At 39.3% G+C, this 27,657-nt stretch overlaps 1 protein-coding gene across 1 annotated transcript; it reads right to left on the bottom strand.

The window, feature by feature from the left end:
* Positions 1 to 836: 836 nt before the first annotated feature.
* On the bottom strand, positions 837 to 16,283 carry PPTC7 (PTC7 protein phosphatase homolog (S. cerevisiae)). The gene is made up of 6 exons (XM_012730882.1): positions 16,271 to 16,283; positions 15,518 to 15,697; positions 10,501 to 10,699; positions 7,212 to 7,335; positions 5,641 to 5,770; positions 837 to 4,624 (listed from the first exon to the last, which is right to left on the bottom strand). Exons 1-6 carry the CDS (start codon positions 16,281 to 16,283, stop codon positions 4,566 to 4,568), a joined length of 705 nt encoding a protein of 234 aa, XP_012586336.1. The 3' UTR covers positions 837 to 4,565.
* Between the last annotated feature and the right edge of the window lie 11,374 nt (positions 16,284 to 27,657).

Below are 27,657 nucleotides of genomic sequence, written 5' to 3' on the forward strand. Positions count from 1 at the left end.
GTTAGATTTTGTGAGGAATTCCCAAACAAAGGCTGAATAGATTAATAAACTTTAGACTGTGAAGAGTCCTAATAAAACCAGAATGAAGTTGGCCCTTGTAGCTTAGTGATGACTCAGAGCTTCCCACAATAACCTAATAAAAACTCAAGTTTATCCCAAAATGTTCTTCAGTGAATGAAAATGGTCTTTCAGCAAGCTTTTGTGGAAACTGGCAATGCCCACATCATTTCAAGAAGTCTTTTCACTCGGTTGACTGAAGATTTATGTATTTTACGCTTACTCTGATGTTATCACCAAGTTCCACATATTTCTAACAAATGCAGACGACTACACAGAGAACACTCACACACCAGAGTAACTGTCGTCTCTTCTCCTTGCTGAGGAGAGTTCCTGGTTCGGGCAGGGGAACGGGCGGGGGGCTCGGCTATGAAGGCGTCACCACAAGGCAAGGCCTGGACCCCCTCACCTGTTCAAGACAGGATCTGGAACAGAGCGCCAAGTTTACGCCTCCAGGACTTCGGGGACTTCTTTCCATGCCATCTGGAAGGCGCAAAGCCCTCTTTGTTGGGCCCAGGTCTTACATTCAGTTACCAGGCCACATTTTTGATGAATCTACAGACTGCTGTATTAAGCCAGCAGACGAAAAGGCTAATAAGGTGGATAAACTAGTAAAACCACCGTTTTTTACGAGAGCTATAAAGGACAAAGGATGCTGGACTAAGAAATGAAGACTTGGCTGTAGACCAACAAACTCAATGTCAAAGGCCAGTGTCTAATATTTAGTCCCTTTTCAAATTAAAAGGAAAACACAAATTAGTATAAATACTATATTTATTAAATATCTTTACAGTTTATTTAAATGTATTTACAGAACTATTCCTGCATAAGTTATATTCAGACATCCAATTCAGGTCATTGCCTCTTGGGTAAGACAAATGATGATAGTCTCAACAGAAAAAAAGCAGCTCATTAGTATACACAAAGTCAAATGTACTTCATTACTCAGCCATCTTTACCACAAACTACCTGCTAGCAGTTAAATTTTTGACATGGACACTTGAATTTCAGTGTATAAGTTCAATTCTGCAAGGAATTTAGATTTTACATTTTACAAATAGAACCCAAATGTTTTCATATTTTCAGTTTTATAAGAAGGTTTTGGTTTTTCAACATTTGTAATTCGCTCAATGCAAAGATGTGGTAGTTTCAGGGAAATTGGATGCTGTAGTTTCTACCAAAGATAGCTGGTATAAGGGGACAAGGAACCATGAACTTACTCAAAGGTACAAACATTTACAGTTCTACCCAATCTTTGTACAGTCTCCCAAACTCACAACTAGCAAACCCCCAGTTACCTGGCGTGGTGGTGGCGCAGACGGTGGCTCTGAAGGCTTCCGCTCTGGCCGGAACAAATGCAGCCGACAGAAGAGCCCCAACCTCTCCCATCACGCAAAGCTTGAGATCTAGTTTCTAATCTAGACGCAGGCCAGCCCCCAGCCATGCACACCTGGAATGGATGTTCTGACTCAGTGCCCATCAACCATGTCAAGCCAGCACAGTGATTCAGGACAAATAACCTGCTTTGCCCCCCTGCCGTCCCATTCTTCTTTCAGTTTTTAAGAGCCTATGGACTCTACTGCATCTCCATTCGGTATATATTTTTTGTGCGCAGGCAGCTTAAGTTCACAGGAAGAAATAAGGTTCTGATATGTTTAGAGTGCCCATTTTAAAACAGAACAAAATAAAAATTTCAAGCATGTGATAAAAATATTGATTTTTATAATACAGTATTGCTTTATAAATATAGATGGAAAAGCTATAAACTTTACTGGTCTTTGGTGCATCCAGGAGGGATAATTAATTTGCCATTTGTAAATTAGAAATCCAAATTTTCTCTTCTTATAAAAGTTCATGACATGAGGCAAATGTATGTGTTTTTATACTGCTGAATTTAAAATACAATTCACACACACACACACACACACACACACACAGAGTTCAAAATCAGACCTGCCAAGTGGTATGTCTCAGTCACACCCCACAGAGACTTGGGTCCTGTGACCTGGATAATCCCAGCTGGGTCCAGCAGAGCGTCTGACCGCTGAGAGCAAAGAGTCACTTGCTAAGCAGCACTCCCAGTGACCCCGGTGGTGATAACACCAAGTGCGTAACATCAAAAAGACAGGGAATAAAGAAAATAGGAGCCTATTTTGTGTCATTAAGCTATCAGCCAAGCCCAAAGTCAGTTTTATTGTAAAACTTGGTTCTTGTTCCACTATTTTCAGCATCACTTGAGCATACACATTGTGGATTTCTAATAATCATCAAAAAGGACTAAACTGGTAAAATGAGTTGTGTGAAACACCAATCTAACTTTACAAAGACTGTGTCTGATGCATCAAGTGTGAGCAAAGAAAGTGAGCTGACCAACACTGCTCTTACCAGGAATTAAATGGAGGCGTTGGAAAATGAAAATATGTCCAGATCATAAAACTACATACATACCTCTGACCAGAAATAATCAAAAACCCAAACAAATGAACTGAAGTTGTCAGCCCAAGCATAAATGTACTCCTTCCAACAAAACCCTTCTGGATGCAACTTTCTTTACTTTTTAAACAAAGACTGCAAATAGTTTGTGCAAAATAAATACCCCGCCATGTGCCACTCATGCTTCTGTGTTTTATCACAGCCAGATGGGTTCTCATTATTTAAACAGAGTGACCCCCTCCCAGCCCTCCCTTCCCATCTCCTCTACCAAAGAATTCAGTTTTGTCAAGTTAGGGTAGTTAAGGCATTCTGACATGTGATTAAAGGTGATTCAAAATAGATATCTAACATTATGCCAATTTAGGAATAGTAGATAAATTACTGAACGGCTTACAAATGAATAACTCATTCTTATTATAAATGAAATGCCTGTTACAAGCATGATGCATTGAAATATAGTAATGACATGTACATGGTACATGTTAAACAATTTTAAATAAAACAAAAGCCTGACAGTTACTCAAATATACAGTACAAATCCACAAAACAAAATCTTTTTAAAACAAACTGAGGTAACCTCAAACGTAAGTTTTATGCAATAAACCAGGGAGTAAGTATCTCCTTTAGAGAAAGACTTTCTATATATTCTCCTCAAGTAGATTCTCATCAGGTTTAATTGCAATCTCATCTATATACCAATGTTACCTGACTTATATATAAAACATGGCTTTAATTTAAGGATTTCTAAGTATATACTTTTCTACCACCAAGTTAATGAAGGGGGGAAAATTGACCCAAAAATATATATCTTTACAGCAGTTGACTTGTACACAACTTTAAAAATAAGTCTGAGCGTACAGACAAGGGGAAAACAATGCAGGGTAGTTTTATAAGGAAACTATACACTGCAAGATGGCTATTTGGAAACTGTAAACATTAAGCTTGACTCAGAATCCCTAAATTTCTGTGTGGGGCAAATGCAAATGTCAGACCATCACTAGGAGTTTTCCTTGCGGACGCCTGTGCTGCTGCGCCGCCCCCAGCACTCTCCCACGGACTCCCGGAACCTGGGTCCTGCCCTGCAGACAGCAAGGCTACGAAGAAAAGGGCTGGAGGAGAGACCCAGAGTAGCATGACCAAGGAAGTCCACAAAATCGAAGTCTCAGCTGTCCATTCCCAGCCCGCAGCCTTCGGGCCTGGACTCCCGCGCGGTGGGCATCGTGTCAGCCAGCTGGGAGGAATTTCAGCCAAGATGTTACATTTCTAGGTTTGAGGAGTCTTACAATCTTGAGTAGTATGTCTGTTAAAGTTTTTTTTGGTGGAGCCTCCCTCCACCCCTCCTGCAGACCAGGCTAGCAGCCTGATTTGTACTAGTCAATACATTTTTATCAGCACAATTACACATCTTTTAACCACCATGAAGTATTTGCATCCATGTAACTAAGCTGAATTTTTCTTTCAATCTATAAAAAAAAACAACCAAACAAAAAACCCCTGGGATCAAGATTTCATCATCTCAGAGCAATAGTTTAGAGCAGAATTATAAGCTCCTGAAAAATAGGAGTTTATAATAAAAACACAAAGCCACACCCAATCATTGTAACAAAGACTGTATAGTACATGTATAACATTTCTTTGATGAATAATGTATGTTTTGAGTAGATGTACCACAACATACAATTTGTGTTATGACTTTTAAAATCCCTTTTACATACTGTAGTTTTGAATTCACCTTACCAACATTACTCATTTTCAATACTTGAACCATTTTTGCAAAGTAGTCGCCATTCTGGCTTTCAAAACCTCCCTCCCATCAGGATAGGACAAGGAGAAATGAAGGCCAATCTTCAACTCTCAATTCTCTTCAAATGTTGCTGGCAGATATGAGCTAGTGGATGAGAGTAGTGGTTCTCAACAAAGATCTCAACGGGGTCTCAAAAATACAGGCAAAAGGCTAATATCACCAGCCATTGAGATCAGTGGCAAAGAAATGTGGTCCTGCCAGCAGGATCAACACACACAGCAGGGAAGAGTTTGGGGTGATGGAGGAAAGGCAGGGGTCGGCAAGGGGCAAGTCAGTCTGTATACTCAGCCACTATTGAAAGAAGGACAGTGATGTCATCTGGCTTTCCACCTAAAATGAAAATGAAGTCAGATTATCTTAAAAGAAAAAGTCATTAAAAAAAAATGTAAGCCTGAATAAAGTAAGTACCAGAAGACAAATGCTTGCCATCAGGCAAATTTGGTTTGTCAGTATGCTCTAGTGGAAAAAGAAAAAATGATTTCGTAGTAGTTAAAAACATCAAAAAATTACATGTAATTGAAGTTTTTTTTTTTAAGTTGGCCCAATTTACAGCTGGAGCTATTAAACCAGTCACCACGTCCTCATTTAAAGCAATCACAGAAAAGACAAAATCTGGTTAGATAAGTTGGCCACCCAACCCACAACCTAATTTGGACAAATGTATGCAATGTTTGGCGCTAGGAATAGTATTCTAATCTGCCCAACAGTCATGGCGTGTGTTTTTCCCCTCTCATTTCGCCTTCCACATTTCCTGGGGGTCTAAGAAGTGCTTTACATGCCGTATCAGTAAGAAACCTGACCAACTCTACTAGTTGTTAGTTGTTAGCACCCACATGTTTCCCAGCTCCTCATACACTCCCAAGTCGGAGCCCTCAGCAGATAGGACTCACTGGGCAAGGATGACTGACAAGCTTCCCTCTTCAAAACCTGCTGTGGCAACCTGGCAAGCAAGTACTGCCAACGAGACTCAAAAAGTCAGAGGAGAGGACAGCTGACATGTCAGAGCAGTGACGGGCAGAATGTTAAACTGTTAACAATGTCCAGATCTTCCAGGCAGAGCTCAGAGACCTTCTGGGCTCAGGTCCATGCAGTGCAGTGGTGGCAATATATGGCTCAAATTTCACCTGCCTTTGCGGCCAGTGAAACTCAGTTCTGAAGGGCAACTCTGTGGGGAGGCACGATGACATGCACGTGCTCCCGGTCCAAGGCCTGCTGACCTTGCTGGAAGCCACGCTTACAGCCAGAAAGACACCTCCCAGTCTCACTCCACGGCTCCAGCTACCTCGCTCAACAGCCCAGAATGCTCCCATCCTACTGTCTCTAACTAGTCCCAAAAGAATGCTTACCTCTCACATTCAATCCATTGTCACATGCAAATTGTGCAAAGGGTGACATATAATTTGGGTCATAGGCCAACTCATGTGCTTGCTCTGCAATGCTTCTTGCTGTCTGTTGTATACTTTCATAATTTGAATTCTAAGATGAAAGAACGCAGGAGTTATTTTTCACCGTGTCTCATGTTTCTGCATGTAAGTATACTCCTTGCATGTATTGCTTTTAAGACACTAATATTTATCTAAACACAATATCCACCACTTAAGTTGTATGCCAATTAAAGAAGACATTAAAACAATGCACCTTGATAAATGAACAAGACCATCAGTGCTGTGTTCATAACATGTCATCAGAAAAACCTTTGCTCGTGCTGTGTGGATTGTAAGTTTAGATTTTCAGATTTGCCTTTTTCCCATTTGAAATTCTTGAGGGATTTTTGCTAAATTAGGATTTTAAAAAGGTGGGTTTTGATGACCACAGAGGTTTTTCTTGCTTGGGAATGTACCCATGGCCAACTATAGCAAAAGCTGCCACTGGCCCTACTAAAAATAACTTTAGAATTTTATATCATGATGAAAGAATCTTGTTGGCCTTAACCTTGAACCATAGCTGCTTAACCTTGAATCTTGTTGCTTCAACTTCCTCATCTGTAAAATGGGGACAGCCACAGGGTTCATTTTAGTTCCAACACTACAATTTCAAACAGTTTCAATATAAATAATAACAGGCCTCCATTTTAATGTTACTTCCACAGAGAGGCCTTCCCTGACCCATCTTTCTAAAACAGCCATCCTCTCTATTCTCTACTCTCTACCTTGCTTTGATTTTCTTCTTATTTACACCATCATTATCTACTTTTTTTCTGTGGCATGTCTTCCTGCATTAGAACGTAAGCCCCACACAGGCAGGGGCTTTCTGCTCACCTCCCTGTCACCACGCAGAGCACACAGGCATGGAGCTAAGGATTCTGTGCACGTGGTCTTAATTCCCACTGCAACCTCCAAAATAGTACTGGTTGTAAACCTTTTCCCTCCCTACATCCCCTGTTTTATAGATGAGGAAAGTATTATTCTAAAAGTTTAGAAACGTGCAAAGTTATACTGGGCACTGATTAAGTACATGAGAAAAAAAATGGTCCTGGAGTTTGTACATTTACAAAGTCAGGAGAATTAGGAAAGACTGGTTTTTACTTTTCTTCCACTTTGTCTGGACAAAGTCTGAACTGTTTTGGTACTTGTGACAGCTCTCAGGTCCTATTAAGGCCCCTGAATATGGGTTGCCTTCTGCTGCTGCTTTGGCTGGCTCTGGGGTCATAGCGTCCTCATCTGGACTTTCCGACCTTAACCACACTAGTAAGGCTTGCATGAGAAGCCTCTTTTTTCTGCAAACTCTAATTTGCAAACCTGTCAGACTATGCAAGTATTCTGCATTTGCATTTATAATGCTTACAAGAGCTTATATTTTCCTAAATTCACAAAACAGTACTTTCCAAAACTACAGAAAGATAATGCAATCAAATTAATAAAACTTAGCTGCCCAGAGAGGGCCACTGTTTCCAAGAACTGGCCTTGGAGCAAATTACCTTTAACTTTTTCAGCTCCTGAAGGATCATGTAATCAGGCATGTTGTCAAAGAGTCCATCTGTGGCTGTCAGGATAATGTCTCCTAGCTGGACATCAAAAGACGTGCTATCAGCAGCATCAGGGCTGTGGCAAGGACAAAGCAGACAGGATGAAAAAAGCCCTTTAGAAATACAATTGAAAGTTTCCAATAGGATACAAGTTACAACATGAACAGCTTATTTATAACAGAGTCAAAAATAAAGGCCAGTCATTCTGAAATGCTGAACTTTGAAAAAATTAACGGAAAACTCTCGTAAAAATATTTCAGAAGTTTAACTGAAACTAAGAAAAACTGAGTTTGATGATTAGTCATATGTAATTTAAAAGGGGAAGCATTGTTTTCTGAGTCATATACTAACATGCCTCTAAAATCCTGGTGGAGGGGCCTCCCTGGTAGCACAAGGGGTTAAGTCTCAGAGTTATGAAGCTATTGGCAGCCACTGCAACATGAGTTCGATCCCTGCCAGGGAGTGACCCACAGGGTGCAGCAGACCTCTCCTGCCTCACCCACTGCTCCCCTCAGCAGTGTGTTTCAGAAGATTGCCTGTTCTGCTTCGTACTCTGTCTTGGCGAATCCTCTCATCCTCAGGGCACCTCTGGCCTTGTGTGCATAAATAAATACAAAAAATAAATCTTAAAAAAAAAAAATCCTAGTGGAAATGAGTATTTATTTCCCAACCTTTTAGAGCCAAATTCTATCTCCTCTTACTCATTTCCCATGTAGCCTTGAATCTCCTTTTCAGGAGGCTGTTAAAGTGGAATACTGAGCAACATGGAGAAGTGCATGCCGATTCTCTAAGATATCCACATGAAATACCCCCTCCCCCAGGGGTGTACAGTAAGATACACTATAGTACTAGTATTAGGAGAAGTAACAGTTTCTCTGCCAGAGTTAGGAGTATGTACTCCTCAGAGTTTACAAAGCCCCATACTGAGATATTTATTAGTATGTCTGGTACATAGTGGGTCTTAAAGAAATAGTGACTGAAACAGAGTAACTGTCCTTCCAAACTGGGGAGGGTGAGGGACAGAAGGGACACCCTGCTATGTAATAAGAGAACAAGGTGGTGCGGAGGAGGGGATCCTGCTACAGTGGAGCAGAAGTCTGGAAGGGTGCAGAGAGGGAGGGCAGCGGCTACCTGAGAAGAGACTGTATGGCGGGGGCAGGGTTAGGAGGCAGACATCGGGACAACTTTTGTGCAAAACTGATAAAAATGATGGAAATTTTTTTTCCCCTTTGACATCATTTTGATGAAAACAGACATAAGGAAAAAACCCCAGGTGGGGGTGGAAATAAAAGGTCATATATTCAAAGCATTAATAATAGCCTCCCTCAAAAGGCCAGTCTGAGTCACTTTCAAAGGCCAGCTTCCTTGCTCCCAAGCTCTGGAGGGAACGTGAGAGTGTCGACAGCCTGCCTTAAAATGTAATCAGGGAACAAGAGCCAGTAAAACTTCATACGCTGATCTGGAAGGGAGGGGCCAGAACTCTATGCCTGACAGAAATCCTTAAACTTGCAAGTGACATGTATAAATATTTTGCAAAAGTAACCACTAAAGGATTAACATTAAAATAGTATGATATACATAAGTGGGACTTAACATTTTTGACTAAGGAGACAGATACAGCAAGGGGGAAAATAGAAGAAAAACTGTAGAGCTGGTGGGAACCAGGCCGGTGTCTTCTCTGGATAAAAGAAAAAAGATACTTCCCATCTGCTCGGTCTTTAGATTCCAGATGTCTAGATTGGCGCGCAGGCTGGCACTGAAGCTCGTGTAATGCTGAGGTTTCTTTCCCCAGGAGTGCCCTTTGCAAGTCTGCCTGAGACTGGCTGCCATTGGCCAGCCTGTCCTCTTCTCCCAACACTCCCACCCATGAGCTTGGTGTTCTGCCAGCTGCAGTTTTGCCCATTTTGAGTGAACATACTGTGCTGCTGGAAACTTTCGACTGCGCGGAAACACGAGCTGAAATCACATGCTAGCAAGCTGTCTCTGGGCACCAGAGGAAGCAATCTCCACCTCACTGGCTGGCAGGCAGGCAGAATGTTGCCCTGACTGGATGGTCCCTAAGAGAGCATGTGCGGTATGGCAGGGCCGCTCTGGCACGCGCTTAGAAGCCAAAACAAGAATCCAAGAAAGGAAAATGAATACACTGCTCTCCCAAAACTGAGCTGAGCTTCCTATCGACCTGAGTTCTTCCTACTCCATTATGGCTAATATTATTATGTATTACAGTAACTAGAGGGCCTATAATCAAATATTCTTCCATTTATGGTAATCTGCCTTCCTAAAGGTGAAAAGTTCTTAGGAGTCAGTGGTGGACTTTAGTGAATGAAACTGAATATACCTAATATATAATATGTTCACTGCACTTTAAAAGATGAATGACAGTCATAATCAATTTATCTTAGTATGGACTTAAGATATTCCTTAATAATAACTAAGTAGAGACAACAGGCACTTGTTTAGAATACTGTCCTTTTTTTTTTTTTTAAACAAAAGGATCATTTAACAACATTTATGAATTGCCAACTATGTTTCTGCCAGGTCCTGTAAAAGATTGTGAAAGGCAGTGCAATCTGAGACTGTCTAGCCTTACTCTGTAGTCTGATCTTAGAAAAGATAAACTTTAAAAGTTGATTTTTAAAAAGTACAAGGCTTGGAAGGTCCTTGACAATTTAAAAATGAACCGAGAAAGTGAAAAAGAACACCTCAAACAGCATCATTACAGGTCATCTCCAAGACCACCTTTGACTCCATTTCTCACAAGTTACCTCTGCTCTGGCAGACTCTGCAAGTTTTGTTTGATGCATTCAACAGAATCAAGAATCAAGAAGCTGTTCTTAAATCCAGCAGATGTCTGTTTGTACTCTTCCCTAATAATGTATCAAAGTCTTGCACAGACAGTGGCATGTCTGAATGAGGACTCATTTCTCCAGCACAATTTAATACAAACTGATGTACCATATGGTCTTAGTATATGGAAAACTGATACTGTGTCAGCTTGAAATAGTATGTTCAGTCTTGTCAAATCATTGTGTATTTATCAAAATTCAATGTGGCTGCAACATCAATTTCAAGCCAAGTATCTTTCAAAGTCAAACTATGAAGTCCTCCTGATGAGAGTATTTTCAGTGTGTCTTTTCTCACACGAAAAGGGACAATGTCTACCCCACCGTAGTTAAGGGGGAACAGAAGGGAACCTGTGGGTAAGTCCTGATCACACTTCATGTTTAAGAGGGGAGATTACCTGTCACTCAAGATGACTCCCTCAGCTTCAGGTGGTGCGATCGAGAGCTGGAATGGAGTGTTGAAGTAATGCTGCTGCTCATCTGACCGATGCACAACTTCGCCGCCCCTAACAACCAGAAATCCTGAATCGCCCAGGTTGGCTGTGTGCAAGCGATGGCTAGTTCTGTCCAGCACCACGATGCAGGCGGTACTGCTACCTAGAAACAAAAGTCATCTCCATTTATTTTCTCTTCCTAGGCTTCCTCTGCATATATATTTTTTATCACAGCACTCCAAAGAGCAACATGCCATAATCTGAACCTCATTTCCCTAACAGAATCTTTACCAGTAAGGTGCCATATCTCCCACTGTGACACGGTCAGGGCCAAAATGTTGGGGGAGGGGGGGAAGGAATTTATATTGTTAAATGGAACACTGATGACTGCATTCTACCATTTGCTAAGAAAGAAAAAATTTTAAATAGCTGATACTTAATCACAGTATTTTCTTTCAATACTGCTATAACCTATACCAAATGCTCAAAAGCATGCAGTTGAGATATTACATTTTAATATTTAAATGCCAGGATGAGAATATTACATTCCCTTGACATTCTCATTAGTCGCTGGCAGCTTTCTTTAAAGTTCACTAACATAAGTAAGGCAGAGATTAACAACAGTAACTATAATTTTAAACTAGATCTCTGTTGAGGTCATGAAAAGCATCTAATGGAGACTATGAAGTAACAAAAATAATTATCACAGGTAGCTCATGGAATCAACCTGTTCCACAAGGGAAGAGGCTGTTACAGAGGGAAGAAGCTGCATTTCAAGCAGAGAGCAAAAAGTTATCTGTGTACCTTGGCTGCACACAGAGATCAAAAGACCTTCCCCAAACTGCAAGACCAATGGTACAGTAAGTAACATTGCTTTCCAGTACTAACATTTAAGACTACACCTACAGAAAAAGGCAAAACAGAAAAATAAGCAATTCACCAAGAAATAAAATGTCAAGTAATTTGTAAGTGGAAAAATGATCATCTCACTAGGAACTTTCACTTACTAGGTTAACCAGTGCCAAAACCCAGAGTTGGCAAGAATGTAGAGAATGTGAGAGAGTAATACTAAAGAGCTTTCTAAAGAAAACAGTCTGAAAAATGTGCAAATCCTTTGATCTCGAAGTTCCACTTATGAGAATTTATACAAAGAAAATAATTAGAAATGCACATAAGATGCGTACAAAAACATTGTTTAAGGTCAGGAAGAAACAGAAACCACCTGTATATCTAACATTCAAGAACTGGTTAGATAAATCACGGTACGGTCATATAATGGGACAGCTCTCTACTGTCACATAATCCTTAGAAAACAGACTCCAATCAACCTCCCTGCATCTGAATTCTGGCTCTCACACTTATTGGCTATGTGACCTGAAGAAAATTACTTAACCTCTCTGTGCCTTGGTTTCCTTGTTTATGAAGATAAGATAAATACCTCAGAGCTGTAAGATAACGGCAAATGAGCTGTAGATCACGGCAAATGCTTATGACATATTATAATAATAAGCATTACCTATTTGATAACCACTACAATTATATTAGAAAAATAAATCTGAAAATATATGATAATTTAAGTAGATTACGTAAACTAGTATTAAATTTCCTTAAAAAAAAAAAAAAAAGTGGTTATCAGGATCCTCCCTGGTGGTGGAACGAGTTAAATGCTATCCACAACCACACCACATTTGATCCCCAGCCGGGGAGGTGACCCTCCTGACCCACCCACTGCTCCCCTCAGCAGCGTATTTCAGTACATCTACCTGTTCTGCTCCCCACTCTGTCTCTGATGAATCTTCTCACTCCCCCCCCGGAACTCTGGCCTGTACCCCAGTTCTTATATGCATAAATAAATCAATCTTTTTTAAAAAAAGGGGTGATATCAAACTTACAGAAGTATTCATCAAAAATACTTCAAAATGAGGAATAGAGATACCTAGGTACCTTCCTCATAGGGCTCTTATGAGCACATACTAAATTCAATGCTTGTTGCTATTATTCTATACATAAATAACATAGATAAAAGATCTGGGAGCATGATCATGCAAAAAGTTCATAGTTTTCTTAGTGGGACAAGTAACTGAATTTTAAAAATATAAACATGGGCACTAACCCCAACTCTCAGCTCTCTAGCTCCTATCCATTAGACAATGAAGAAAAACAAGTGCTGTAACTAACTGGGAGTGCCCTCACAGGCACTCTCCGTCTCTTCTATTAGAGCTCAGATCACCAGTTACCCTTCCTTCCTATCTCAATGCACAGAAATGCCAATCACTCATCATTCGTAGAATAGAAACAGGTCTTATAAAAGTTGATGGGGTTAATTGAGATAAAAAGTAACAGATGAATAGTACAGCCTTGAAAATTTTGCTGCAGGAAGGACTCAGGTTGACTCATACTACTACTCACTGGCAAACCCAGGCTGTCGTTTCGTTTCCCTTGTGGCAGTAACTGGCTGAGTCAGAATCAAAATGGTCCTCAGAAGTGACTGAGCTTAAAAAATGGAAAACAGTCCGAACGAAGGCATTAAACGAAGGTATTAAAATTATTGATTGTGTGTAAGTGACACAGGCCCTAATAGTCTAATACCGGGGGAATTGCTCTAAATGTGTTTAGAGCAGAACAAGCAGGGGAAGACCAGTCAGAAAAAAGGTGCTAGGAACCGTGCAGGATGTTCAAAGGATCAACCAATACAGACAGGCATCCAGGCAAATTCCTCATGCTAAAATGGAAATATTTTTATCACCCGGCCCTTCATTTTATAAACTACTACTAAGCCTTTTGTGCAGCAAACACAGAAAGGCATAACCTTATTAGGATTGACCCCTCAAATTCTTAAGATGAGTTAGCTTCACAGGATCTAAGTCCACTTAAGGGTTTCTAAGGACATATATGACAACAATTAGCCTGTGATGCCAACTCAAATCTAGAAATTCTCAAAAAAAGAGTGGGTATAGCAATCGGTTTACATTTCATATCACTATTACTTTATAGGTTTTAGTAACTGCTAGATTTAAAAAGTAAACCACAAAATGAGTACCCTTCTATAAAGTTATTGATTATATCTGAGGTTCAGTAAACTCAGCAGCTTGTCATTGCCAAAACATGCAACACATCTGAGATGTGTAGATTAGGTGAGAGAGAAATGTGTATGTGTTAAATATGGTAAGAAACGATTATTTTAATCTGTCTTTTAAGAGAAAAAAGTATCAAATCCAATGTAAGAAGACCTCTAAGATGTCTGAAAATTTGATTACAATCTCTCTGTTACGTGAGAATAAACAGGAAGGAAAGTAAGGATGAGAGGGGAAAAAACCAAAGCTACAAAGTCAGGTTAGTTTTATTTTGTAGCTGGTTATTCAAGTCACAATAAATGCATGGGGGGTTGGGGCGTGGAGGTTAAGGTGGGAAGGGTTCGGCAGAAGCACTCATGGGAACAGACAGCAGTCTTGTGCCAGGAATCTGACCTAGAGGCTCTCTGATGTATTACATGGCACTCCTCATGTGTGATAATGCACAAAGCTCTAAGTTGTTCCTTTTGTATTAAAAGGACCTTGCCATTTAATAAACGAATCAAAGGGCTAAGAGGTAAAAGGGTTTGCCTTAAAGGGTGGCAAGTTTACAAGAGAGGTGCCAGACACAGAATTTAGGATGTTTCACTATGCCAGATACATTGTGGATTACACACCCAAAAAACAGTGGGATAAGACAAAGTGGTATACTGAAATTGCAAAACAAGATTTCTCTTCACTTAAAAGGAAAACAAACTATAAAGTACAAGATGGCAGTGTGATGAAAAGAGCTCCTTCTTCCAGAGGATTTTAATTGAAGGTAAAGTTCTACAATGGAGAGATCTCCATTAACACTGAACAGAAGTGGATTTTAAATGTGGAAGGTGACAGGAAAGGAGACCTTTCTATAATTAAGGAATTAGCAGAAACATTAATAACACCCTTTGTGAGATTCTGCTTAGAAGGCTGGGTAAGTTCTCAGAAAACCAGTTAAAAAAACATATGTAGAGGGAGGGAAATGCACGGGACTATTGTGGTGGCACAGGGGTGATTTGGTGATGGGAAACCCGCGGGGATTACAATCGAGATGGAAAAAAAAAATGTGCAAAATGATGTAAAAATAAACTTTGTAATAAATTAAAACAAACAAACAAACAAACAAAAAAACGTATGTAGAAACTTGGCCAAAGGATGTGCCATTAGCATACCAAATCAACAAACACTAGGTATCTGTCAGGTTTCCAATGCAAGTATAATAGGGGTCTATTTGTACTATGCAATTTCACATACTAATTAGCTAACCAGTAGAAGTATGGAGTATCTACTGGCAAGCTGAAATCCCCACAGATAATTCAACTGCATTTTAGATGCTAATTAAGCCCACCCCCTTTTTTCCTCTCTCGGAGAAAAACTACTCTGAATTACAGAAACATTTGCTTTTATTTCATGGTATTTTAAAATCCTTAAAACAGTACAGCTTTTTTTGTTGTTTCTGAACTTGACATATATGAGACAGCTTTTTAGGTGTGCTCTGCTATGTCCTCTTTTCCCTCAACATGTTCCTGAGTATTGCAGGCAGCTTTAAGTTATTCCTTTCCTAATGGCATTTCTCTGTTATTGATGGATTTTTAGGTTGTTCTTTCTCCTGCTCTTATAAGCAATGTTACTATCAACATTGCCATCTCTTGACACAGTCTAGGGGATAGACTTGGAAGTTGGACAGCTGGGGGATGCTTTATGTACATGTTTAACTTTCTACTGCGATGTCAAATTGTTTCCAAAAGTGGAGTGTACTTAATTATCAGTACATTCCCTACAAGAAGTATCACGTTAACAGCTTCTCTACCAAACTGTCCTTTAACAGGAAAATCACAGAAAAAAAGATGGACTGGTAAGTGATTTTCTCAGTTTTGTTTTAAACCAATTCCTGCAATTCTTTAGTGAGGAAAATACATAGGGTATCTACTTACCAAGCAAAGGTACTTTATTCTGCAGCAACTCACAGTAGCTTGTGGTGAGGATTCCAATGGGATTACTTGGGACAAACCGTCCTTCTTTTACTAACCGTTCACAAGTTCGCATTAAAGTCCCTGAGAATTGAGATGGATCAACTCCATAGTCTCTCCATCCTCCTACACCATCTGCAACTCCTTAAAAAAAAAAAAAAAAAAAAATTACTTGTAAAGGCTTTTAACTTCTCAGGAATTCTTACTCCTAAGAGTTAATTTTATTAGCTGCTAAATAATATATATATTATATATAAATATGCACATATAAATATTTTATATGTGCACATACATATCCATATATATATATATTTTTTTTTACCCTGAAATTCAGAATAAAATATGCAGAAATGGGGCCTCCCTTGTGGAACAAGGGGTTAGTAAGTCTCATTATCATCAAACAATCTGCACCCACTGCACTGTGAGTTCGATTCCCAGCCAGGGAACTAACCCACATGGCACAGAAGACCTCTCCTGTCTCAGCCACTGCTCCCCTCAGCAGTGGATTTCAGTACATCCATCTGTTCTGCTCCCCACTGTCTCTGGTGAATCCTCTCACCTATGTCCCCCATCTCTGGCCTATACCCCAGCTCTTAAATCCTTGAAAAAAATAAAATGTGCAGAAGTTTCATATGTCACTTACTAGTATTTCTAAGCCAATCTCTTCCTTAAGAGTCTGATCTGTAATACTGGTGAATGAAAAAACATGTGAGCTACCACAGGGTGGCATTGCCTACCAGCCAAGAGTTTGTTTTCAGCAGGATTATCTTTGTATAAAAGTATTTGTTATTAGTCTTTGTTGGTATAAGAAATAAAGAAAATTGGTTTAAAAAAGTGCTGATGTTAGTGATTGCTAGAGCTGGCAAGAATAACAAAGCAGCAAACTTTTAACTCCAAATACTGAACAATACTATGAAATTAACAACAAAATTAAGATCACATCCAGTTTTCTTTCCTCTTCCCTCAAAGACTCACTATATCCTGTTTAAGGCTGTCCAATACAATAACCACACTACATGTTGCACACCTGAGTGGGGTGGGTCTAAACAGAGATGTACTGTAGGTTTAAAATATACACTGGATTTGGGGGGGAAAAATTGCACGCACACACACATACACAGTCTAACAAAAATCTCGTTGATTTTTTTATATAGTTTACATGTTGAAATACTTTTTGAATCTAATATACCACATAAAATACACTGTAAAAATTAATTTCATCTGTTTCTTTTTACTTTTAATTTCTATGCTATGAATGCTATGATTTAAAATGACATATATGGATCACATTTTTCTACTGGAAAGTACTTGTAAAGACTCACAGGTATACAGAAGTGTTCATGAATTCATAGTCTGTATAAGGCTTCTTTATCAGGAAGAAATTAGTGTTCAAGAAAGTAAGATATCAAAGTCAACATCATACCATTTTCAACACCTTCCAACATCAACTTAGTCATTCTCTTCAACATTAAAACCAATTTTCAACTTTCTTTTAAATTCAAATAAACAGAGAACAAAAATGCTAGATACAGATATGGCTTGGGAAAAAATTATTTATTTATTTATGCACACAAGAACTGGAGTACAGGCCAGAGGTGGGGGGGGGGCGGTAAGAGGATTCACCAGAGACATAATGGGGAGCAGAACAGGCAGATCTACTGAATACACTGCTGAGTGAGCAACAGGTGGAACAGGAGAGGTCTGCCACGCCATGTGGGCCACCTCTTTGGCAGGGGATCGAACTTGTGCTACAGTGGCTGCGGAGAGAGATTCATAGTGCTGTGCTTTTAACCCACTGCACCACCAGGAAGGGCCTGATACACATATGGCTTTTTAATTGACCATAAATGAACCTCCTGGAACCTCTGAAGTCTGTTTTAGAAATAAGGTAAGTGGCCAATGACCCAAAGGGAGGTTTTAATTTATTTCACACCACTCTGTATTCTTTAAATTTTGTTTTCATTATGAGTGCGTACAGACTTAATACATTAATTAGGAATTTTATTAAGTCTTAAGGCTTTCTAAGTAGAAAGCATCCTCACCATACAATTTGTCTTTTTTCATACATTCAACTTTCCCAAACATTTTAAAAGAATGTATTTGATGTAAAAGTCTGAGAATGCCTAACCATGAAAAACTGGCTTTTGTAAAAAGAACACACTATACTCTTTTTCTGGTGATGACACTTATCAAATAAAAATAGAATACCCCCTCAAAAAATTAAGAGGAAACTGGAAAAGCAGTTGTCACTATTGGGAAAGTAGCCTCCCTATTTATTGTGACCAACAAATAGCCAAAAAAAATTTCATTTGGGGGCAAGTCTAAATTGATCAGATGATGTACTATCTAGGATTTGTTTCAAAATAATGGGGAAGAGTAAGTTGATGGAATAGTAGATGAAACAAGGTCAGCCTAAGAACGGAAAACTGAAGTTCAGTGAGTGGTGCACTTATCTTTCTAATCTGAGATATATTTAAATTTTTTCACTGTACAGTTTAAATAATAATAATGATTACAAAAAAGAAAAAAATATCCTTCAACCTGCTTGTGAACAAGAGAATTTCAGAAGAGGATGAGCAAAGAGTCTGTCTAGGTTGCTCAGATGTGAACTGGTAACTGGTATCACAGGGATTTGGAGTCGTGAAGCAAAAATGTCACCAGGTGAACTGTATGTGGGGGCAGCAGTGGTCGGGGAAAGAAAACCCTAAGGATGACAGATCTACCCTATCAGGAAGGGGTATTTATCCTATTTTTTCAGGTAGTTGTGAGGAAACTCCTCTAAGAGAACTGAAGATAGTTCAGGAGGAATCTCTTGAGTAAGATTTTGCATAATTCAAAATGTAACAACTTGTTTGAAAACACAGAATGCAGTTATAATCTTTGCAACTCATCTGATTAATCATTCTTTTTTTTCCTTAAATTACTACCTCCTCAAGGAAAGAATTTCTTCTTAGCTTGTCTCTAATCTAAGAGTCACAATTAACTTTAAATTCAAACTAATTTCATCTATAAATGCCCATCACAAGAAAACCATTAAAATCTGAGATACTGTTGACAGTCAACCCTGGCACTCACTGAATAATCTGTCAGCAGTTTACAGAGGCTAACCTGACACTATCCTTCAACATTAATCAGATTTCTCCCAGAATAGTGCACAACCTTTCAGGCACCTGTCGGTTCTTATATGAGAAAATGATCCCAAGCCAAAACACTGTATCGGTCAAATTGCTTTAGAGGAAAAGGAGATTCAAAGAGCATATAAACTTTTCAATCTAGGGGGAACAGTCTTAATAAACATGCATAATTTACTTATAAAGAATAAGTTACATAATATAAGTCATATTTGAGGTCAGAGCAGGCTAAAACCATTATAATCTACCACATGTACATCTGAAACCTAGTTTAACATTTTAGGCAGTATTTTCTATGAGGAAATGAATATTTCCTTTTACATAAGCAAAAGCTTCAATTCACAAGCAAACACGCTTTAAAACAGCAGAATTAATCCAGATATAAAGGGAAATTTCATTCCGATTACAATTCAAAGGTTAAGTTGAAAACAACTGTTAAAGGAGATAGCTCTTGCTTAAGATCCCAAATACATTATCAAGAAGCAAGGGACAAGGCTATCCCTCGTGCAAACGGAGACCACAGGGAACATTAGGAAACAGGGTGGAAGGAGGCGGTGGCAACTGACAGCTGACCTTCCAAGGCTTACTCACTGCTGGCTCGCTCCGGAGCCAGAAGAATGGCTCCCATAAATGCGGCTGTAAGAAGGTTAAGAGCTAGTGGTTTGTAAATGCCTCTGGGGCACTATGAGAGTGCAGCTAGCCTTCACTGGGGAAGTGGCTTTCAGGTTAGGTTCCAGAAGGTGAGTCAGATTTCCAAGGCAGGGAAGAGTAATGAAAGGAAAAGAATGGCAGAGAACTAGGTGGGGCTGACGCTCGGTGAGTGATGAAAACATGAAAGATGCAGGACAGGAGCTGAAGTGGAGTGTTCAGAATTGCAGTCCAAGAACTGGAAACTTTATGCTGTGGCCTTGCACTGTCCGACAGGGTAACTGCTAGTTGCATGGGGCTACTGAGTCTGAAATAGGGCTAGTTCGGATAAAGATATTTTGTTAAATGTGAAATATATCTTGGATCCCAGAAATGTAATATAAAAATTTTTGTAAAGTAGCTTTCTATTTAGTATTAGTGTATCAACATATTCTATTTAATATGTAGAAATATTTTAGATGCTTAATTCATAGATATTAGTTGCATTTGCTTCATTTTTCTTAATGTACTTACTAAAAAACTTAAAATTACATATGCAGTTTGTAGTCTATTTCTCCTGGACAGCAGTGTGGCAAAAATCAAAAAAGTCACCAAGGTTCCGGGATAGAAAAAAATGATCCTGACAGTGGAGAAAGGGTTGGGAGAAGGGGAGAGGTTAGAAGTCAGGTTAGCAGTCATGAGGAAAGTAGAACAATCACTGGAAATACAAAGGAATGAATACAAAGATACCTGCTCTATACACCAATACAGTATTTGGGTTTACAGATTTCAGGAATGAGGAATGAGCAGATGATCCCTAGTTGGGAAGAATGGAAATCCCCTGTAGAAGATACTGAATTCTGTCTCAGGCGTGCTAAGTTTCATGTGCTGGTAGGGTATTTTATCTGCACAAATTCAGGAACTATGAGTCTGCAGCTGCAAAGCAATCAGGGCCAGACCTTTGACAGAGAACTGACCATAGGGGTGGAGTATATAGATAGCAGTAAGGTCGTGTGTGTGTGTGTGTGTGTGTGTGTCTTATCTTAGGAATGAGAAGTTCAGGTGTGTGTGTGTGTGTGTGTGTGTGTGTGTCTCTTATCTTAGGAATGAGAATTCCTGGCCATATAGCTCATTTGTGAATTGCATCTTACTCTACACGTCAAGTTATAACTGCAGAGCTGATAATGATTTAAATTTGTGTAACAATCAAGTAAATCAGCTTATCAGAATGGTATTTTCAGAGATGAGGAGATGAAGCTGAAAATGTAGACTGAGTTGCTAACTGGAAAGCCCCTTTTATCTCCTTTAAATCACTGCAATCATCTTTTATCTCCATTAATAAAATCCTGTCAGCACACTCTAGCTCAAGTGTTTTATTTGACCCCAAAACCCAATAAGAACCATTATGAGATTAAGACAGTGGTTATATATTTGAAGTAGCTGAACTTCAAAGAGGAGCCTACAGTGCCCAGAAAATTCCTGTAGTGTTACACCCCCACCCCCGAAGAATCTTGTTATTCATGCCAATGACCGGAATATCAGAATTTTAAAAAAAGGAAGCAACATGGATGTATAACATACATAATTTCAGGTATGAAGCCTTATAAATATTTATATATACTTACGTTTGTTTCCAAAAGCCTAGTTTCCATCCATCACCATACAAATGATTCCTTTTAGCTGATTTACCTATCCAAATGTACCATGTGGGTAGAGCTATCAGTCTTATGAAATGGGAAAAAAACTACTAGACAATATATATAGCATTATGATTTTCTAATATAACATTTTGTTAAATCTTTCATAAACTTTTTCTAGGTGAAGAATTAAGAGAGAATATGAATGATTCTGGTGTATCATTTTTATAAGAAAAAGTTTAAGTAGCCAATTTCATTTTTCTAAGTAAGTTTTCTAAATGTTTTTGTCTTTACAACCACATAAAACCAAAATTTTACTGGACTTTAAAAAAAATGACTTAATTGGGCCCTCCCTGGTGGCACAGCAGGTTAAAGCACAGCATTAAGACGCTAAAGCCACTTCAGCCTGAGTTTGATCCCACTCCAGAGGTGATCCACATGGGCAGGCAGACCTCTCCTGACCCGCCCGCTGCTCCCCTCAGTAGTGTACGTTGTCAGTCTGCTGTTCTGCTCCCCACTCTGTCTCTGGTGAATCCTCTCACCACCTCTGCACCTCTGGCCTGTACCCCAGTTCTTTATACATAAACAAATAAAACTTAAAAAAAAAAAGACAATAGCTTTCAAACAAAACTCAAAATTTTACATAATAGCTGTATTCTAGGCCAAAAGTTCAAGGGGAAAAAGATTTGGTAAGTAGTTTTAAAATCCTATCTTTCCAATTACATATGGCAACCTACCTATAGTTGCAAAGGGCTCACCTTGAAAAAGACTTTTGAATTAAGCCAACATCATCTTGGGCTCTCCAGTACTGTTCTGCCTTTCTTCTTAAACCCTTTCTACTACACTGTGTAGAATTCTGACAATTCAGACTGACATGCAAGTTACAAAGCAAATTTTTCCAGAAGAAAGTGATGCCCAAAGACCATTAAATTTCAATTTTAATATAACTGCCAATGTTGAAAATTTTTACTTAATTTTATCCAAACATAGACACTGACAGAATTTTAAATATGAAGTAGTACCCAAAGGCAACAGCTTCACTTTTTTTCTTTTAAGATTTATTTTTTCTTGTAAAGAAAAACTGGGTACAAGCCGGAGGTGCAAGGTATGTAGGGTGAGAAGATTCACCAGAGACAGAGCAGGGGAGCAGAGTAGGAGGATTTACTGAAATATAATGCTAAGGGGAACAGTGTGGGCAAGACAAAAGAAGTCTGTTGCTGGGGATCAAACTGGGGGTCGGGGGGCAGTGCATGGTGGGCCATCAGGCACTGCGACTGTAGCACTGAGACTTAAATACCTAGGCCACCAAGGAGGTACCCCAGCTTCTCAAAGCATTTTACAAAGTATTTTACACACTAGTGAAGAAGGTCCTAGAGGGATTTTTTCCCTCCTTATCAGTGAAACACATCTCCTATCTTATAGGAATGGTTAACTGATAGTGAGTTGAAATGCCCAGTGGAGGAACTGAATACAATCTAGCAGGATCACAAGAGTTAAACAACAGAAGTAGCAGGAGACCCTCTACCCAGAGGAACAGAGATGTCTGGCTTTACACTTCTGGCATGTGTGTCCATCTATTAAGGAAATGGCTGGGCAGTATTTGTTCCAGCGTTATAGCCAGCTTCTTTTGGCTGAAGGTCTTCTTCAGATATAAGCTAGTGTTCTCAAAGCCTAACCTATTTGTCTAGAGATATCACAACATATAAAGAACTGCAACTACAAAAAAAGTGAGAGCAGAGTTTAAAGTCAATTTCTATCAAACTGAACAACTCACATTTATACCAACAGTTCTGAAGCTTCAACTATTTGGCATTTTAAGAACACTCCCCTGTGATTCAGGACTGTGAAATGTTGTATCTGCAAATAATTATCCCAAAGGGAACAAAAAGCAGGATTACTGAAAACAACACAACACATAATCAAGGGCTGACTTATTCAGAAAAGTACAACTTGCTTCGAGTAACAGTCCTTTCAGTTTTCTAGAGGTGAAATTATATAGATTATGATGTTCTTCCTGCTTTAACAAGCACGTGATATATTCCCTTTGCAAGAAGTTTCCCCAAAGCAACTACTCTGTATTAATCACAATGAAACCTGTATCTTGATTCTCCAGAGACCAAGTCTACGTAAAGAACTCAAGATCTCTAAGCACAACAGCTAATCAAAAACTAGCTAATCAAAAACTAGCACAACGAAGCAGAAAGAGTGGGAAGGAAAGTTTAACTCTGTGATAAAATGTGTTAACAATGGAGCCTATAAACAAAACTCAAATTCTGCTTAAAAAATGGAACTGCCAACCCTCTCTGGTGGTGCAGCGGGTTAGAGCACAGCACTGAGAAGCTAAAGCCGCTTCCGCATGAGTTCGATCCCCACCTGCCCTGGAGGTGACCACATGGCGCGGCAGACCCCTCCTGACCCGCCCGCTGCTCCCCTCAGCAGTGTGCTTCAACTGATCTGCCTGTTCTGCTCCTCGCTCTGTCCCTGGTGAAGCCTCTCACCGCCCCCGGAGCCTCTGGCCTGTACCCCAGTTCTGTATGCACAAATAAATAAATCTTTAAAAAAAAAAAAATGGAACTGCCCAGAACAGTTAACTAAATTCAAATAAGGATTCAAAGCAGGAATAAGTAGTCCTATTTTATATTTTAGAATTCCAAACAATTCCTTTTCATTTAGCAAACATGAAAATATTAATCAATTTTACATGTATGTTGCATATACATGCTCATACTTCATTAACTGGGGGGATAATTTCTAGACTACTCTAGACAGTTACTTTGTCTTAAAAAGCATTGGAAAATGCTGGAAAAAGAATTCAGAAATGATAGTGTGAAGGGAAAGAAACTCAAAGTCAGCCTTTCCAAAGTAGCTCCAGGAAAGGACTTATTTTATGGACTTGGGTGTGAATCACTATCTTCTTCCATACAACTGCAGAGCTAAAGGTGAACTCAAAGAATGAGTAATTTCACTACTTTCTGACCTGCAGCACTATCTTCTCCAAATGCTAAACGCTGTTAGTAATGCTTTTTGAAGGGGAGGAAGCAGTAGACAAATCATCTGGACAGTGTGTGTGTGTCTCACACTTACTCTAAGTTTAAAATAGCAGAAGCAAGGCTACTGGTGTGTTACAGAACCAAAAATTTCTATTAAAGCTGAAAGCTTTTGTTGGTTGCAAGATACTAGGAAATGGAATATAATGCCCAATAATTTAGTGTTTAAGTAAGAAAGGAACGAATGAGGTCCCAATGTGCATTGATCCTACCTGCATTGGTCCTTTAAGCTGAGAGAAAATTTTTCTTTTTGTTTAAAATTATAAGATTAGATCTATGATCTTGCAAGTTAATGTAATTTTTTGACAATTAAGCTACATCTTTAACTAAGGATACTTTTTACCCCCTTGCTTCTTCCATCACTTCTCTAAAAATAAAGGCTGACCCTTACTAAAATACCACCCTCTGGGAGAGGTCAAGAGTCACAAGTAATCCTGGCACAGATGCACTTTTGTTTTGTTTTTTTGAATAAATCATTCTTACGACTAAGTCTGCCAAATGGAGAACTGTCCCATGTTTTGTAAATCCTGTTATATGACACAATATACATTATCCAATTAAGTAATGGTATTTTGAGTGGTAGAGCAGCAGGGTTTTTGTTTTTTTTTTTTCCTTTTCCACACTTTCCTATTTTCCAATAATGAATACAGGTTACCTTTCTGAGAAAAATGACAAAAATTATTTAATATCAATTCATTTAGAGTTAGATTTTACTTTCACATTTAATATGAAAGTTACTCAGCACATTTTATTGAATTTTTATATACAAGACATCATGGTAAATGGGAACTACAAGGACTTACACATAATAGGTTTCTTGCCTATGGAAACAAAATCAAGTGTTAATGACTGGTGGGGAAGGGATGTTGAAGGGTTTAAAATAAAAAACTATCATAGGGCAAAATAAATATACACCAGAAAATCAAAAGAAGGTTGATATTACATCTAGTTGAAGCAATCAGAGCAGTATCCATGGAAAGAGAAGTGTCTAATATGAGCCTTAAGGATGAAAACAGGTGTTTCACAGGAAAAGGAAGAAGAGACTTTTTGCGTTTGTTACAATTTTGACTAAAAATGCTCCAAAAGCAGAGAAATCAGACCTCCAGGGTAAATGCCTATTTGTACCCCTAACCAGGAACCTCAAGCAAGCAAGCAATCCAAACAACGCACTGCCAAGTGTTAAGGAAGAAAAGGGCTGGCCTGAGTCACCAAGGTCCTACAGACCAGGCCCTGTAGCTCAACAAAGCTTCTGTGGGTCTTAACCAAGGAGCTTTGTCTAGTAACAATTAATGACAAACAGTACTCAGACTCAGTAGTAAGTTTCTAAGTGTTCATGTCTAACTTGAAAGCTGTGTTACACTGAGCAAGGGCACAGTCTATTGAAGCGGATTTAGTTTCAAACACCATCTCCACAACTAGGAGTGAAGGAAGGATGAGCCTCCCAATTTCACCTGTGAATAGAAATAACAGCACAACCCCTGCAGGGTTGGGGTGAGGGACTGGACAGGGTACCTGCAACAGAGCCTGGCACACAGCAACAATGGGCAATAAATCAAAGTGATGCTTCTCTTTAAGAAAAGACCAAATAGAGCAGCATACAGAGCAGTCTAGCCTGCAGCAATCAGAAGAAAGATTCTTTGACGACATTTGTAGGCTGAAAGCTCCGCAAACACTAGTCAGTTGTCACAACCAAAAGACAATCCCCACTCAAAGACAATGCATAAAAGATGAGTGGTTCATTCAGTTTTTTTCAGTCACACATCCACCACCATTCAACATCCCATTAAACATTTAACAGTAACATTTTCCATCAGGAAGGAACAAATATATATTTGTCTCCAAAATATACACAACAACAAAAACAGACTCAATTGCTTTGAAGAATTTTTTTTTTTAAGCCATAAACAACTCTGAAGTAACTTAAATCTCTTAAGTGCCTACTGCATATTTATGCGCCAGGATTTGGCCTTCGGAATTTCTGTTCTTCTCAAAGACCCATACAGAAGTGGGTCTAGCCATTTTGTTAGAGAAATACAAAGACAGCAGCACTTCTAGCATAACTTTCCTATCTCCCTGCGTCGCCTTTATGCTGTGAGCCCTGCAGGCTGGGTCTCTTCCACAGCGCCAACCATCGCAGGCACTGGCCTGGTCGGCACCCCCTGCGGCACACTGAGAACACCTGTGGAACCCAAACCCCTCCTCCTGAGTCAGGGTGCCTAGGGTGGGGCTGGGTCTTCTAGCAATAAAACTAAGCCACTTAACCACACAGATACCGTAATAAGAGTCATGGCCTGAGCACTTAGGATACAATGTAGGGCCAGCTGGATGCAAGTATATCATAATGAACCACATGAGTTTGCTTCTGAAGCGCCTCTTGCCCCAGGCAATTCTCTCTTCCCAAACTTGATAATTTTTTTGGTATTTCCTAATGCGATTAAGAGCAGCCAATCTACCCCCTGCTTCCATATTTTGGCTAGGCATCTAAAGGAATCTTCCAGACGCAAAACTTTACAATCACCTTCAATTCCATTGTCTCTTGTCCTCTTCACTCAATTAAGGCCTTTTGACTATGTCTGCAATGTGTCTGAAGTACTACTTCCTACTGCCCGACTTAGAGCCTTTTCTAACTCGGGCTATTTCCGTAGCTTCCCAACTTGTCTTTTGCTACCTGTTCTCCCATTACACCCTCTGTATCAATATCTATACATACATATATTTTTTATTTTTTCCTTAAATAAGACAGCTATATCCGGGGCCCTCCCTGATGGTGCAAGGGTTTTTAAAGCACAGTACTGTAAAGCTATCTGCAGCCAGCCAGGAAGACCTCTCCTGTCCTGCCTACTGCTCCCCTCAGTAGTTTATTCCGGTCAATCCATCTGTTCTGTTCCCTACTCTGTCTCTGGTAAATCCTCTCATCCCCCAACTCCGCACCTCTGATCTGTACCCCAGTTCTTGTATGCATAAATAAATAAATCTTTTTTTTTAAAAAAAGGGCTATCTTTAAAAAAAATTACTATGTCCATGTTACTTTGCCATCAAATTGCAAGTATATTCACTTATTTACTTGTATATGTAAAAACATTTTCTACAAGTTTACTCAAGAAACTGGAAACACTTGATGCCTCTTAAAGAGAACTTTGCAGCCAGGAGACAAGGGCTTTAGGGAGACTTCATTGTGTATGATTTTGAATTCTGAAAACTTTTGAATTTTTTAACATCTGAACATGCTACCTATTCAAAGACAGCCAAAACAAACCCAATATAGCAAAAAAAAAAAAAACTTCTACAGCTTCTTACCAAAAAAACTAAAATTTTGCTATTGCCTGCCAACTCCTTAAGCAATTTGGTCACAACCTATTTTCTAAGAGCAAGTCTTAAAAGCCCTACCTCCCCACCCCACAAATCCAAACTGCTCTTGAGTCACAAAACTGTTTTGGGGAATCTTTTGTACCTTTGCTGATCCTTCAAACTAGACAGTGTTAAAATTCTCGCCTCAATTTACTGGAAAACCCATCTTTCAAGGCCTAATCTTGGTTTCCACAACACCTAACATATATTCTTTTATACTGTTCTTGTGTATATGTATGCCTGCCGCACCAGAACATGAAACTTCAGGACTGAAGTCTATTTTGTCTGTATAGCACCTGTCAGGAACTAGCAAT

Source organism: Condylura cristata, unplaced genomic scaffold, assembly GCF_000260355.1.
Source record: "Condylura cristata isolate star-nosed mole 26May11 unplaced genomic scaffold, ConCri1.0 scaffold00029, whole genome shotgun sequence".
Classification (NCBI taxonomy): domain Eukaryota; kingdom Metazoa; phylum Chordata; class Mammalia; order Eulipotyphla; family Talpidae; genus Condylura; species Condylura cristata.

Coding starts and splice junctions, on each gene's coding strand:
- PPTC7 (XM_012730882.1), bottom strand. Junction 10,700..15,517: donor GAATAAAGTACCTTTGCTTG/GTAAGTAGATAC, acceptor TTTTGTTTCTAG/GTAGCAGTACCGCCTGCATC. Junction 7,336..10,500: donor GGAGTCATCTTGAGTGACAG/GTAATCTCCCCT, acceptor TCCTTGCCACAG/CCCTGATGCTGCTGATAGCA.